The 14,327-nt window shown below is 30.6% G+C and overlaps 3 protein-coding genes across 3 annotated transcripts; 1 reads left to right on the forward strand and 2 right to left on the reverse strand.

The window, feature by feature from the left end:
- Window positions 1-121: 121 nt before the first annotated feature.
- On the reverse strand, window positions 122-1,744 carry Nup37 (nuclear pore complex protein Nup37). The gene is made up of 5 exons (XM_035080747.1): window positions 1,528-1,744; window positions 1,274-1,442; window positions 937-1,134; window positions 468-835; window positions 122-397 (listed from the first exon to the last, which is right to left on the reverse strand). Exons 2-5 carry the CDS (start codon window positions 1,421-1,423, stop codon window positions 145-147), a joined length of 969 nt encoding a protein of 322 aa, XP_034936638.1. The 5' UTR covers window positions 1,424-1,442; window positions 1,528-1,744; the 3' UTR covers window positions 122-144.
- Ranbp21 (exportin-5-like protein Ranbp21) lies at window positions 1,327-7,157 on the forward strand. The gene is made up of 7 exons (XM_035080746.1): window positions 1,327-1,832; window positions 2,252-2,950; window positions 3,113-5,083; window positions 5,171-5,294; window positions 5,461-5,797; window positions 5,910-6,279; window positions 6,369-7,157. The coding sequence occupies exons 2-7, from the start codon at window positions 2,264-2,266 to the stop codon at window positions 6,528-6,530; spliced, it is 3,651 nt and encodes a 1,216-aa protein (XP_034936637.1). The 5' UTR covers window positions 1,327-1,832; window positions 2,252-2,263; the 3' UTR covers window positions 6,531-7,157.
- Window positions 7,158-8,766: 1,609 nt separating this feature from the next.
- Window positions 8,767-14,158, reverse strand: Ac13E (Adenylyl cyclase 13E). Its single transcript, XM_035080748.1, has 6 exons — window positions 13,439-14,158; window positions 12,047-13,323; window positions 11,548-11,972; window positions 11,313-11,468; window positions 11,032-11,231; window positions 8,767-10,952 (listed from the first exon to the last, which is right to left on the reverse strand). Exons 1-6 carry the CDS (start codon window positions 13,723-13,725, stop codon window positions 9,188-9,190), a joined length of 4,110 nt encoding a protein of 1,369 aa, XP_034936639.1. The 5' UTR covers window positions 13,726-14,158; the 3' UTR covers window positions 8,767-9,187.
- Between the last annotated feature and the right edge of the window lie 169 nt (window positions 14,159-14,327).

Genomic DNA, 14,327 nt, shown 5'->3' on the forward strand with positions numbered 1-14,327 from the left:
CATGTTTATTGAATGAAATTCATAAAAAAAAACTTATTTTTTTTCTTATAAAAAAGTTTCGTATTTTATTTTGTAAAAATGGTTTGAACTTTATCAATTCGTGAAAATAAAAAATACATAATTAAATATTGTATATAATATTATTTATTTGGAATTAATTCGCCAGAAAAATACTTCTCTATCACTTCCTGCACAAACGTAAGGCAGTTTATGATGCCAAGTAAGTCCACCAATTAATTTCACATTCCCACTCAATATAACTTGTTTATTTTTTAAATTAACTACTTTTAATGCATTGTCTGGACGACCAATACAGGCAATGAGGTTCTCATTTCCATTTGAAAATTTCATCACTGATCCACCTTCCACATAAACTGTGTGATTTAGTATTGGTCGGCTAAAAAAATTTATAATTAATAAAAAAAAAAAATAGTCATCTATAAAATACAATTATGTTTATAACTTACCTAGGTCTTGATACATCCCATACGAGTAACTCTCCAGCTGCTACACAGGCAACTTTTAGTGGATTAGGGCTCCAGTCAGCCGATACTAAAGGTACGATATTGGCATCCAATGACATGATAGCTTGTTGACTTCTTACATTGTATAAATGAATTAATCCATTCTTTTCAGCGACTAATAATTTTCCAGATTCCTCATTATGCCAACAAACACTTACTCCTGGAGAAGTCAAATAAAATGTTGAGACAGATTTATTATCTTCCTTGATAGCCCAAAGCTTACAGGTATGATCATCAGAAACTGATGCAACAAGCTCTCCTTCAGCTTCATAGGCTATTGCGTTGATATAATCTTTATGGCCTTCTAAAATCTTAAAAAAACATTTTTATAAGCATTTTACAATACATTAATCAGGTATTTATTCTTATAAATTTCAATAGTTCGATATATCTAAACAAATGATCAACTCACTTCGTAAATATTTACATCATTTAAATTACTATGATATAATCTAATTTTAAAATCAGCTCCTGCTACACAAAATGCAACAATCTTTGGAACAACACTCAAAGAAGTTTCTGGACTCCAACTTATAGATTGTACTCGAGTGTCATGATGAAATGTTTTTATTGGAGTATAAGTAATATTGTCTTCTACGTCGTCATCATCCTGTATTTAAAATTAAAAAATTTAATTTTATTAAAAATTCATTGAGTATCATTGAAATTTAAATAAGTACTCTAGAATTGTTCTTTTGTTTAAAAATGAATAAAACAAGCAACGATCAAGTTAATTTGTCTAGACTTACTTGAAATTTGACAGTTCCAACTACTATTTCCTCACCAAAAGCAACACAAATTAAATCTTGTAACCATTCAAATGGTGAAAATTCCACGGCGTAAACCTGTTCCGTAAAACTAAGCTTAAAAGTAGGTGGACAGTGAACTGCTTCATCCATTCTAGTTGTTTTTGCTTATCTGAAAGCACCAAACACAAGATTCATTTATAAGTATTCAACCGGCATAACCTAAACTATTTTCAGGTAAATAAAAGGCTACTTACCACTATTTAGCCTAGAAAAATAGTAAAAGATCCAACCTTAAATAATTTTTAATTAAAATTTTGATCATTCAAATTATTTAAACATTGATATGTCTTAAATAATCTCATATAAACGTTGTAAATAAAAACAAAAACAGTGAAAATAGTAAAAAAAAGGCGGTGATTCGAGTTTTTTTACACTTTTCCATTGAAATCGTATGTGTGCATGAGAACGTGATCAAAACGTTTCAAGAGGGCACCACATCTCTACGGATCTTTGTACGCGATTGTCCAACGTGCCGCATCTCTCTGAAAAACGAGCTCGGGTAAATTTTACTATTTATTTAAGAGTTTCTTTAGCAATATAATAATCTATGAATAATTACACATTTTCTAAAGTATGTATTGATTAATTAATATTGATAAAACACCGAGACCCATATTAGTAAACGAAAGAAAATAGTTTCTGTCAAGGCATGGTCAGCGTGTTCTCTATCATTCTGAATCTTCCAAGCTGCTTTGAATTCTTGTGTAACTTTTGAATTTATAGAGTCATTAAAAAGATCTAAAGTTATATCAAAACATTAGGATTTATTTTTAAAATAATTAAGTAGCTACAAATATAAAATTATCAACTCATTTATAATATATAGGATTTATCAATTGTTTGTCAACTTTTTGTCAAGTATCTTTAGTTTTTAATTACAATAAGATTTTTGAAATCATTTTTTTGATTATTTTTCAGCATAACGCAGAGATGGATTTTGGTGCGGGCGATGTTGCCCAAATATCTGCGGAGCTTGCTCGAGTTGTTGAAATTATGATGTCTCCTGATGTACCTCATCAGCAACGTCTAGATGTTTATAATGCTTGTGAAAGATTCAAAGAAACATCACCACTTTGTGCACAATGTGGGCTTTATCTAGCACAAAAATCACCTAATAGAAGTTCAATTGTTCGTCATTTCGGTCTCCAACTAATGGAGCATTTTATAAAATACCGCTGGCCACAAATATCTCAAACAGAGAAAGTATTTATTAAAGAAAATGCAATGAAACTTCTTCAAGAAGGTACAGAACCAATGATGCAAGAAGAGACACATATCAAAGATGCACTTTCGCGTGTAATTGTAGAAATGATTAAAAGAGAATGGCCACAGCAATGGCCAACACTATTAGCAGAACTCAGTCAAGCCTGTACTCGTGGTGAGAGCCAAACTGAGGTTGTTTTATTAGTATTTTTACGACTGGTTGAAGATGTAGCATTGCTACAAACTTTAGAATCAAATCAAAGAAGGAAAGACATCTATCAAGCTTTGACAACTAACATGGCTGAGATTTTTGCATTCTTTTTGAAATTAATGGAGCAACATTTTTCAGAATTTCAAAAGAAAAGTGCTCTTGGTAATGTTACTGAAGCTGCCGCACATAGTAAAGTAGTTCAGGTAAGCTATAAAAATATCAAATTTTAATTTCGAAATATTATTAAAATTCTCAATTTATTTAAAAGTATTATTATTTACATTTTTACCATCATAGTAGATTATAATTTGCTATTAAAGTTTTTTTAACCTAACAAAACTTAATGTTGCATTTTATTACATCAGGTGGTTCTACTAACTCTAACTGGTTTTGTGGAGTGGGTATCCATAAACCACATAATGGCCGATGATGGACGCCTCCTTCAAATCCTCTGTGTACTCTTGGGAGATCGTACATTCCAATGTGCTGCAGCAGAATGTCTTCTTCAAGTTGTAAATCGCAAAAACAAAAGTGATAGAAAACAATTAATGATTTTGTTTACTGAAGATGCACTGCGGTGTATTTACTCATCAGCAATAGCTCCAGCACCACATGCTACTTCTCATGAGTTACACGAGAGCCATTATTTGTTTCTAAAGAAACTTACTCAAATATTGACAGGAATGGCAACTCAGTTATGCATGCTCTGGGGTAAAGAAGATCTGAGTATGACACGGCCAACTCACTTTAACTTTTTCTTAGACACAGTGTTGTCATTTACAATGCACTCAAGTTTGACTTTGAATCATTTAGCTAATGCTATTTGGATTATGTTATTCAGACATGAACATGCGAAAGTTGATAGTCTACTTCTCAGTTATGTTCCAAAATACATTGAAAGTACAGCACCTAAATTAATAAAGGTAGCTTATCCGAATGGACAAAATGCCAATGGAATGACTGCTTATTGTCTTAGTGATTATGACTCTGAAGAAGAGTTTGCTGTATTTCGTCATCGTCTACGCATGGATCTTTTAGAAGGTTTAAGACATGCAACAATGGTCGCCCCATTAGTTACATTTGCTTATGTTCAACAGTGGCTTACGGCAAAAATTACTAAAGGCATGACAAACATTCATTACAAAAGTGATCCAAATGATGCTGAGTATTTAGAATGGGAAGCTTTAGCTCAAGCTTTGGATTCCGTTGTGTCTCGAATCCTTCTTGTTAATGAGCGGCCAAATGTCCAAAACGGATTACAATTACTAGAATTATGTCTCGGATATTCTCCAGAAGACCCATGGTTACTCTCAGCCCTTCTTTCATGTATAAGTGCCCTTTTTGTTTTTCTGTCAATGAGCACAGGTTCTATGGCAATGCCTGGAGTTGCAATACTTCCCAGAGTTCTCGAAAAAATATTTGCAGCTCTTGTCTATGAAACTCCTGGAGAGTCTAAAAGAAATAGATCTAAAGGTACCAAATGTGTTCGTCGACATGCTGCTAGTTTGATGGTTAAAATAGGATTGAAGTATCCTTTAATTCTGTTACCTGTCTTTGAACAAATTCATACAACTGTGAAAGGATTAATGAGAGAACCTAGCCAACTTACGAAAATGGAGAGTGTAACTTTATATGAAGCTCTCTTGTTGATTTCTAATCATTTCTGTGATTATGATCGACAAACGAGGTTTATTGCTGAAACAATAAACGAAGGATCCGCAAAATTAATTTCATTAGGGCAAGAAGCTTTCAAAGGACCATTAGAATTGATGAGATTTATCGGATTAGATCATGGAGCAGTACCTATTGGAGCTGATGATCCTCCTGGAAAAAATCGTGCTAATTTAATGTACTGCATTTCAAATATTTTAAGTGTCGTAAAACGATGCTCTATTCCAGAAGATCCAGATCGTGCTGCAAGAGGTGGATTCGTTGCAGCCTTGAGTGAAAGCGGAAATCCAGTATATAGAAATCCTGCCACTCCTCATGTTATTCCAGCTTTACCTACCCTTTTTGCTTTAATGAGAGCAATGAATGCTCTATTTACTCCTGCAGCATTAAGTTTATTATCGGAAGATTTTAAAAAAGCTCATGACTTGTTAGAATCTGATAAAGCTCATTTAATGGGACTACATATCAGTAATAATGGTGATCACACTCCTGAGTTTGATCAACTCTCGCATGCTCCACTGCTTCGTATGCAACACTTTTTAACAACTATTCATGATAATTGCTATCATATGTTGGGAAGCGGATGTCATACAATTGGACGAGACTTTTACCAACTTCCTGGTTTAGCTCCAGCACTTCTAAACTCTGTTTTTTCTAATTTAGAGGTAAAATAAATTCTATACAATTGAGACATCTATGGTATATTTATCAAGTTATATTAGTAATTACTATGTATTATTATAATTTTTCAGGTTCTTCCTGATCATAGATTACGACCAATCATCCGTGTTTTTTTGAAGCCATTTATTTATTCATGTCCGCCAGCATTTTACGAAAGTGTTTTGGTACCAATAATTACTCATGTTTCAACACATAGTAAGTATTCAGATTATTATCGACAGTTTCTAAATTATTCTTTGATAAACGTTATTTCTTTATTTGAATGTGTTTGTTACTATGCCTTTGGGGATCCCAAAATTGGCAATCACCCTAAGGCTTTTAGCTGCATGTTAAGTAATTTAATTAAATTACCTTATTATAGTGTGCCACAGATTGAGTACAAAATGGCAATATATGACCGCACTTTATGAATCCGGGGGACTAGATGAAGAGAATACAAATGCTCAAGAAGTAATTGATGATATGCTCAACCGAAACTTGACTAGGGATTTCGTTGATGTCCTCAAAGTTACCCTGGTCGGAGGAACAGCAAGTGATGCTTCACCACCTGACTCGATGGATCAGGATAATACAGGCATGGCTGTTGATCAAACTCCAGTCAGAGGAAGTAGTATAGTTGCTGAGGTTGTTAGTGAACTTGGTGCATTTATTCTTCGACATTCTTCTACTTGCCATAGCGTGGTTTTATGTGTTCTTGGGTAGGCAATTCTTTAACCTATACCTAATTATTATGCTAATGGAATCAATATTTATTAATTGTCAAAAAATCATTATGAGTAAAAGTTAATATTATGTTATTTTGTTCTCTAGTGCTCTAGCTTGGAATGATTCAAACGCCAGCTTAAGAGCAACCATGTTGACTGGACCAATTGTAAGAGCTCTTGCAGCGGATGGTAGCTTAACTCCAGCAATGGCATCACACATCATGGTTGCTATTCTTCAAGGTCTTCAGCTTCATGGACAACATGAAGCTAACCAAGGCTCCTTAATCACTCTTGGAGCTCAAGTTTATGAATGTTTACGACCAAGATTCCCAAATATCATCGAAGTGATGCAACAGGTACCGGGTGTTAACCCAGCAGATCTTCAACGTTTTGATGAAAAAATGACTATGACTAGTACGAAAGGAAATAAAGTTGAAAAAGGCAAGAAAGAACTTTTCAAGAAAATTACAAATCAGGTAAATACTTATACATTTTAAAAAATTCATGCATATCGGTTTATGACTTAAAAAATAACTTTATACGTGAAAATTCTATTCTTTTTCAGTTAATTGGCAGAAGTATCGGACAATTATTCCGTAAAGAAGTGAAAATTGATAATTTACCACAACTAGAAGTAATTGGGAAGTCTCAAACCCCACGAGTTGATGAAATTTCAAAAAATTCTGCTGATACAGGTTTGACTGCATTGTTTGCTGGCCCTACGTAGCAAAGAGAGATTGACAACCGTACTTTATACGGTTGGTCCGATTCAATAAATAATTATAAGCTATTATAAAAGTCTATAATATCGAAAAAAATACGTGAAATTCAATCGCAGGAAAGATGCTCATAATCAATATGTATGATAAAAATAATAATTATTATTAAAATTTCATCCATTTCTGATAATGCCATGCGAGCCTCTTTCGCTGCTGGTCGACGAACGGCTCAAAATTTTTTAATTTAATTATTCAAATAATTTTTGGTATTTAAAATTATTTTCAACAAAAAATTGGTAGTAAATTGAGATATATATCCATTTTATGGTTATCATAAGTGAAAATAATTGAAAAAGGAAAAGCAATCCCATGATATTTAGACTTTTACTTTTATTTATTTTGTAACTAAAGCTCGATGAAGAAGTTGATTATCTCAAGATCTAAATCATTTAGAAATTTTATAAATTATTATTGATTAATAGTTCAAATACTGTACAATGAAAATGTAAAAACATTAGCGATATTAACGCTAATAACTTCAATTCACGATGAAAATTATTACGAAGTGATTTTTTTTTTTCAATATGCTGTTTATAAAACTTTATAAAAAATTACATTTTTATATTCTAATTTCGTTATACAGCAAACAAAAAAATATTTATGATTAAATTTTTGTGATTATTTCGTTCAATAATTATAATTAATGCATTTAAATATTTGTTAAATATATTTTTAACGTATTCTCAATCTTCTAAATTCTATTAAAATTAGTTGGTGAATTTTGATTTATAAAAATCACAAATAAATAATGAAATTTCAAGAACCTTAGATTTTTATACGTTCATCGATTTAAATTTTCTGTTACCAGATTCGTTTTGAAATAGGCGTTAAAAAAATCAATTTTTTAAAAGAAAAAAATGAAACAAATTGTAATAATTTACAATTCCCACTGTTGTAATTATACATCGATTAAGAAATAGAACGGCTGCTCGTTCTCACATTTTTTACACATTGTATATATAAACAGCGGAGTATTAGAAGACTTTATTAATTATTAGTTAGTAGTAATTAATAAACTAAAAATGATAAGACCATTTTTTAACGTTAATACTTGCTAAAGTGAATGTCTGATAAGCTGCCAATTTTTAAACATCGTTATTCGATTATAAAGCGATACAAAAGCAAAACTCTTGTATATATTGTAATGTAAAAAATAAAAAAATAAAATGAAAATATTGAAAATTAATTACCACATCAATCGATTAGTTTAAGTAAGTTTATGTATATATATAATATATTTTTCCATAAATATTCATTTTATACATTTAACCATTTCAATAATAATAAATTTACATCAGTTAACAATTATGAGTAATATTTTCTTAATTAGATTTTTATGTGCATATCATAGTTATCAATTATTTTCCATTCATTAGTTCATAACATTACAAGTCATAATATCCAAACAAATATCGGCGGAGACAATTATTCATTATTACTACTTATCGCTAAACATTTTAACTTTATTTATTTTTCCATTTATCTCCTATAAATATGTATAATGAATGTATCAAAAATGCAATTATAATATTCTTTGGAGTGTTGACATATTGAATTGAAAAATACGCATTTTTGTCATATAAAGTTTTTTATCATTATTTTTTTTAAAAATTTTTTTTTGTCCAAATGATTGAAAAATACTTATTTAATTATAAAATATTATTTAAAATTCTTGTGATTGTTTTATACGCATTGTTAATTAGTATATTAAAATTCATATTTGCTTTTTTGTTTAGAGAAATAAAATGCAATAATGTTTTTAATAATTTAAATACTGATTTTTTAAAATTCGTCAATGTGTGATTAAAGTAACTGCAAGATGTATTTTTATAAATATTATACTTTGCTCTGCGAAGCAGGCATTTCCTAATTAAACAAATGATATAAATTATACCTATGTAATTATCGATTTATAATTAACAAGTGATTATATATTTATACATATCTATTGATTATAAATATGGCACAGTAATCTTTTTTTTAGTATTTCACACGTAACATTACTGGAATGTTTTGTTATAATAAAACAATTATCCACAATTTTATTTTATTTCACATAGCTTATTTAATTTAAATTATTATAAGCATTTAGAATATTAATTGATATCTAAACAGCATTTTTTTATATATAATTTGATATTAAAATTAATATAAAATACTTATTACAATAATTTTAAATATATCTTTTTTTTCATAATTGAGAAACTTTTTATTATAATTATAAAATATTCGTTAGCTTGTGCACAACACAATTGAGACGAGAAGATTGGAACAAAATCTTCTCGTATTTTGTACTTGGCAAAAGAAGGCTTCAATTATTTAATTATTCTCACTAACCCACTTAATAAATTACAAATTAGATATTTACAAAAATACAATATCTCGGAATAAATATCATTAAATAAACACTTTGTTACAGTTTTTCTCTGTGAGTAGACATTTATTTAAGGCATGCTCATTGTGAAGCATTTAATTAGATATAATCCTCCCGTCTAAAAATTTTTCTACCAAAACAGAAATAAATTAAATATCGAGCCCACCCAAGTTTTTTTCGAGTATAATAGAAAACTTGGCTTGATAAATAACTTGCTCGATTAACCGAACCTCAAATAACTGGCTCATTTATAGTGGATGCCTTCTTTCCAATTAATAAGAAAACATCCATATTATCTTTGCCTTTTACGTAAACTTGGCCGCGTGGTTCAAATTCATATCTTTCAGATAATACATCAATACAACTACTTGGTAATTGTATTCTTCCAGGTACACCTGTTGAGTCCATTCTTGAAGCAATGTTAACAGCGTCGCCCCAGATGTCATAATACAACTTTGTGGCTCCAATAACTCCAGCTGTTACATCTCCATAATTGAAACCCACTCGCAAAATCAATTTAAAGCCTAACAAGTCTCTATTAAAATCATATATCACCTTCTGCATTGCCATTGCAAAATCTAAAAGTTGAAATAGGTGATAGTGTTCGTGATGATTCTGTTGTCTAACTTGTGGATTTAATCCAGAGGCTGCCATAAAAGTACTACCGATCGTTTTTATTTTCTCAACATTGGAAAACTCTGGTTTCTCTAATAATTCATCAAAGTCTCCAATTAATTCGTTTAATACTCTAAGATATTCTTTTCCTCCTAAATAAGATTCATCATAGAGTTCATTAAAGTTTACAATACTTGCAAAAATAATTCCTACAGATTTATGATTTTGAGAATATTTTGCAGTTGTTTTTAATTGATCTGCTACATATTTAGGTATGATATTATGTAGAAGCCAGTCTGCTTGGTTTTTCATAGCTTGGACCCGTGTTTTGTCATTTGCAGCGACTGCATTTCCATGAAAGCTCAGTCTATAGCTGATTTCAAATTCTCGGTTTAAAAACCAGACAAGTAGAAGCAGTAAAATCATATCAAGAAATATTTCTGTATCATATAATCGTTCATTGTATCGTTTTTGTGTATGTTCTTTAATATCATCGTTAGTGATTGTACTCGTTGTTGAAGAAATGAATGCAGTTGCAGATGATTTTCCATCAATTTGATGAATAATATCAGCAGGCACATATGGTTTACTGTCTTCTTCATCAGTTTGAGAATTGGCTGGCACAGAAGGATCAATATTCCTTCGAGTTCTGTTTAGAAAAATTGGTTCGATGACTTTAAGATTAACTTGTGGTTGATTCATAGACTCTGTAACATTCATTGCTGTTTTAAATGAAAGATTATCATGATTCGAAATATTACTTGCAACTAAGCAGATAAAAAAGATCGCGGTGATTGTCACGAGAAAGTTCTTCATCCAGCAATTTAATTGAGTAAAGTTACAGAAGTGTACGAGACCGACAAAAATGAGGTAGCTGTAATAATATTCGAAATTGTTCAACGTTGTTTTAAAGCTGTTACACGTGAGGTTCATTAATATCGACATTATTGGCAAACCAACCAAAACAGCACCACAAACATGCCAAGGATACCACCTTGTGAAAAATTTAAAGATCTTCTGAGTATAAGTTGCGTACATAGAATGAGGATCCACTAGCTGACGAATGCATAAAGATACAACAGATACCTGAATTGTTGTTGCTATTGCACAGAATACAATGAAAGAAGTTGTTGGTTTGCAAAGTAAAAATAAAGATGCAGTTATTGCGGAGTAAACTATTGCGGATACTAAAATATCAAAGTAAGTATTAAATCTAGCTGTAGCAAGAGTTGGTGGACTATCTCCAGAACTTTCATTTGCTTTGTGAGCATTTTCTCGATACTCTTTTTCTATCTCTTTGTTTTTGAAAAATAAAGTTACACTAGATAGTGGAGGTGTTACGAAATAAGAGCTTTGGGAACTGACGTTATCTTGAACACACCTGGAAAAAACATTCATTATTTTTATTATATAATTGAAATTGCAATTCTTAACTCAGGTTTACGATAAAATTGATTTACCTTATAAGTTGAAGATCTGACTGTTTTCGAAGTTTATGAAAACAAGCTCCAAAAGTATCAGTAATTACTGGAGGGAAAGGGTAAGGTGGTCCTGAAGACGAAGGTTCTTGCATAGAATTCAAGGTTGAACTTGACGTATAATATCCACTGACTCGGTGGCCCAATAAATCACCTTGGACCATGCCATTCATAAAATATAACTATAAAAAAATATTGTGTCATTTATAAGAATCGAATGAGTTGAAAAGTATAGCATAAAATTAATGAATGATTTTAGAAACCTGTTGTTGTATACTGCTTCGTCTACTATTACTTTTGATTCCAGAGTCTTTTCTGCTGCAAATTGATGACGCATGACTCAGCATATCGTCTCCGGCTAATAACGGACTTGAAGGAATAGGATTTGGATCCGTTTCAATACCATTCATTAATGGAACCTTAAAAATATTATAGTCATATTAATTTATAGAATTAAAAAAGCAAAATTTATTGGGTTATTAATTAATTAATATTTACTCCATTGTATCTGTTGGCTGTGTCAAAATCTCCGATATCTCTTCTCTCATTCATATCTAATGGCATCATCTCATCGGTTGTTCTTTGGCGCTGCAAATATCTCCAAGGTCTATTTCTCACTTTCTTTTTCCCATGACTTGCAGTAGAAGAAGGACTTTTATTTATATCTTCCTTCTTCTCAGCAGATTCATCCTCCTCATGCTCAGAGTCTAAAATACTTGGCAGTGAATTAGCCTTCATGCGATAATTATTAATATTCGTAACCATATGAAGATAATGCTGTCGCGGTTTTGATTGATTACTACAAGAGGCAAGTCGATGACGAGTATTCATTAATGGAGAAATACTTACAGGAGCAGTTACGTTTGTTATAAATTCATTAATAAAATCTTTCCTTCGAGTTCTAATAAAATAAGTTTTTACACCTAAATAACAAAATCATTTTCATTAGAACTCAAAAATATTCTATAATATTTTAACATACTTTTTATTTACTAACCATTGATAGTTTCTCCTTCTTCAACTAAATACTGATCATCCAAAAAACTTAAAGTTTTCTCACTAAAATGTACCCGGCCCGGTTTCCCTGTACTCTCAAGTTTATTTGCAAACGTTACATCGTTAGACCAAACATCAAATTTAAATCTTTTCGTTCCAACAATTCCACAAAGTACAGTTCCAGTATGAACGCCAACTCTCATATTTACTCCTTCATTTCGTTCAATATCAAACTGTTTAATAGCTTCTATCATTGCTAATCCCATTTCTATACAGCACTTAGCATGATCAGATCTCGGTTCTGGACATCCAGATACACAATAATAACAATCTCCAAGAGTCGATATTTTTTCGCATCCATGCTGTACACAGAGATCATCAAACCTTTCGAAAAGATCATTTAAAATATCTACAAGTTCTTCTGCTGTTTTATTTGAGCTCATTCGAGTAAAACCAACAATATCAGCAAATAATATGCTTACGTCTTCCATAGAGTGCATATTAAACGGGCGAAATAATGATCTAATATCCGTGTTATTGGACGGAATAGATCCTTTCTTTAAAGAATCCTCACGTTCTCTTTCTTTTTCACTTTCTTCCATTAACCAATCTGCTACTTTAGGTGGCATCACTGAATGAATCATTTTTTCCTTTAATTGTTTCTCCATTTCTAATTGACGACGAACTAATAATGATTGTCCCACTTTCATAAAAGTTCCTCTCATTCTTACGAATGTCATTATTAAAATATGTACTCCAATAATATGAATTGACATCTGCATAAGTATTCTTATCGTTAAAGTTGTTCCAAAATTAACATCTGCAATTGCTGAAGAAGAATGAGTTGATAATCCAATTGAATATTGACGTCTATCGTAAATATATACTGTCAAGTATTCAAATAAAATAGAATATACAGTACAAAGACCAATGCACGCATACAATGGTAATGGAATTACTGTATAAATCAATAATAAAATTTCAGAACATAATGCAAAGTGTCCAACTAATGTTAATCCATCGGTGTGAGGTGGAACTAAGAGAAGAAATAATAATGACAGGACACATAAAAGCGTTGCAACTGCCAAAGACGTTGGAACAATATATGATCTGTAGTATTCTGTATATGTTAAATATAATGCTGACGACATTACTATGATGAGAGTACTGAATATTATCACTATTGTTGGCCATGCTGATGTCTCATTTTCTGTTCTCATTATTAAAAAATAAATTAACCAGGATAAAGAAATCGTCAAAATGTAAAAAAGTGCATATCTGAAATAAAAATTTGATTATAGCAAGTTAAAAATGATTACTTTTTATTTAAATATAATAAAAAAATTTTTTCTAGGAATTTAATTAATAAATGCTTTGAATAAGAGTTATATACCTGAATCTTAAACGCAATTGTGGAAAGGCACTTCTCTTGTATTGCTCTTCAAGAATTTCAGAATCAAATTTAGGATTCCACCAAGATCCTCGTGCTGCTCTTTCAAATGGTACTGGTAGACCAATACCACAACATCCCAATCCTTGACTACTGTGCACTAAATAATTTTGAATATACGGTGCTAATGATATGTGAATTTCATCTTTATCATTATCATCATCTTTTCCAGGTGTATAACTGACTGATGAACTTCGTTTTCTATCCATTGATGAAGTCATTGTGATCATAAAAGTATTCTATTTCTCTGAAGATTTAGAAAAATAAAAAATCCTTGATATGGTGTTTACGAGCAAAATCCACAATGTTTAAATTTTGAGTTTAAAAAACTTGTTCGTGATTATTAAAAAATTGAAATGCCATCATTTTGAAGATCGTCGATAGAATTGTTAAAAAATGATCTGATCTCAGTAATTTCCATACTTAGAGTTGGAAATATTGTGGTAAAATTAAGTATTGCACTAATTTATTTTTATTGTATAAAACACTATTAAAAGATTTAAAAACATATTTAAAATGTAATAAGTAATTTTAAAATCATTAATTATAAAATTTTTAAAAATATTCGAATTAATTGACGACCATCTTGGTTAAATCTTGCAGGTAAAACTAAGGGTAAAACTTCAATAAACTGCTTATATCCAAACCAAAAGTAGACTTGCTATTAAAAAATATAGGTTAAGGATTGGAGTAAAATTAAAATAAATTTCAATACAGAAAAACTGTCAGATTTGTTATCAACTAATGGTAATATATCGACGTTCTAAGCAAATTTTTGTTTAAAAATTTGCTTCATTTATCAACAATAATAAACAATAAATTAATTTTTCTA

The sequence above is a fragment of the Chelonus insularis genome, unplaced genomic scaffold (genome assembly GCF_013357705.1).
Source record: "Chelonus insularis isolate UGA/USDA-ARS -01 unplaced genomic scaffold, ASM1335770v1 contig_311_pilon, whole genome shotgun sequence".
Lineage (NCBI taxonomy): Eukaryota > Metazoa > Arthropoda > Insecta > Hymenoptera > Braconidae > Chelonus > Chelonus insularis.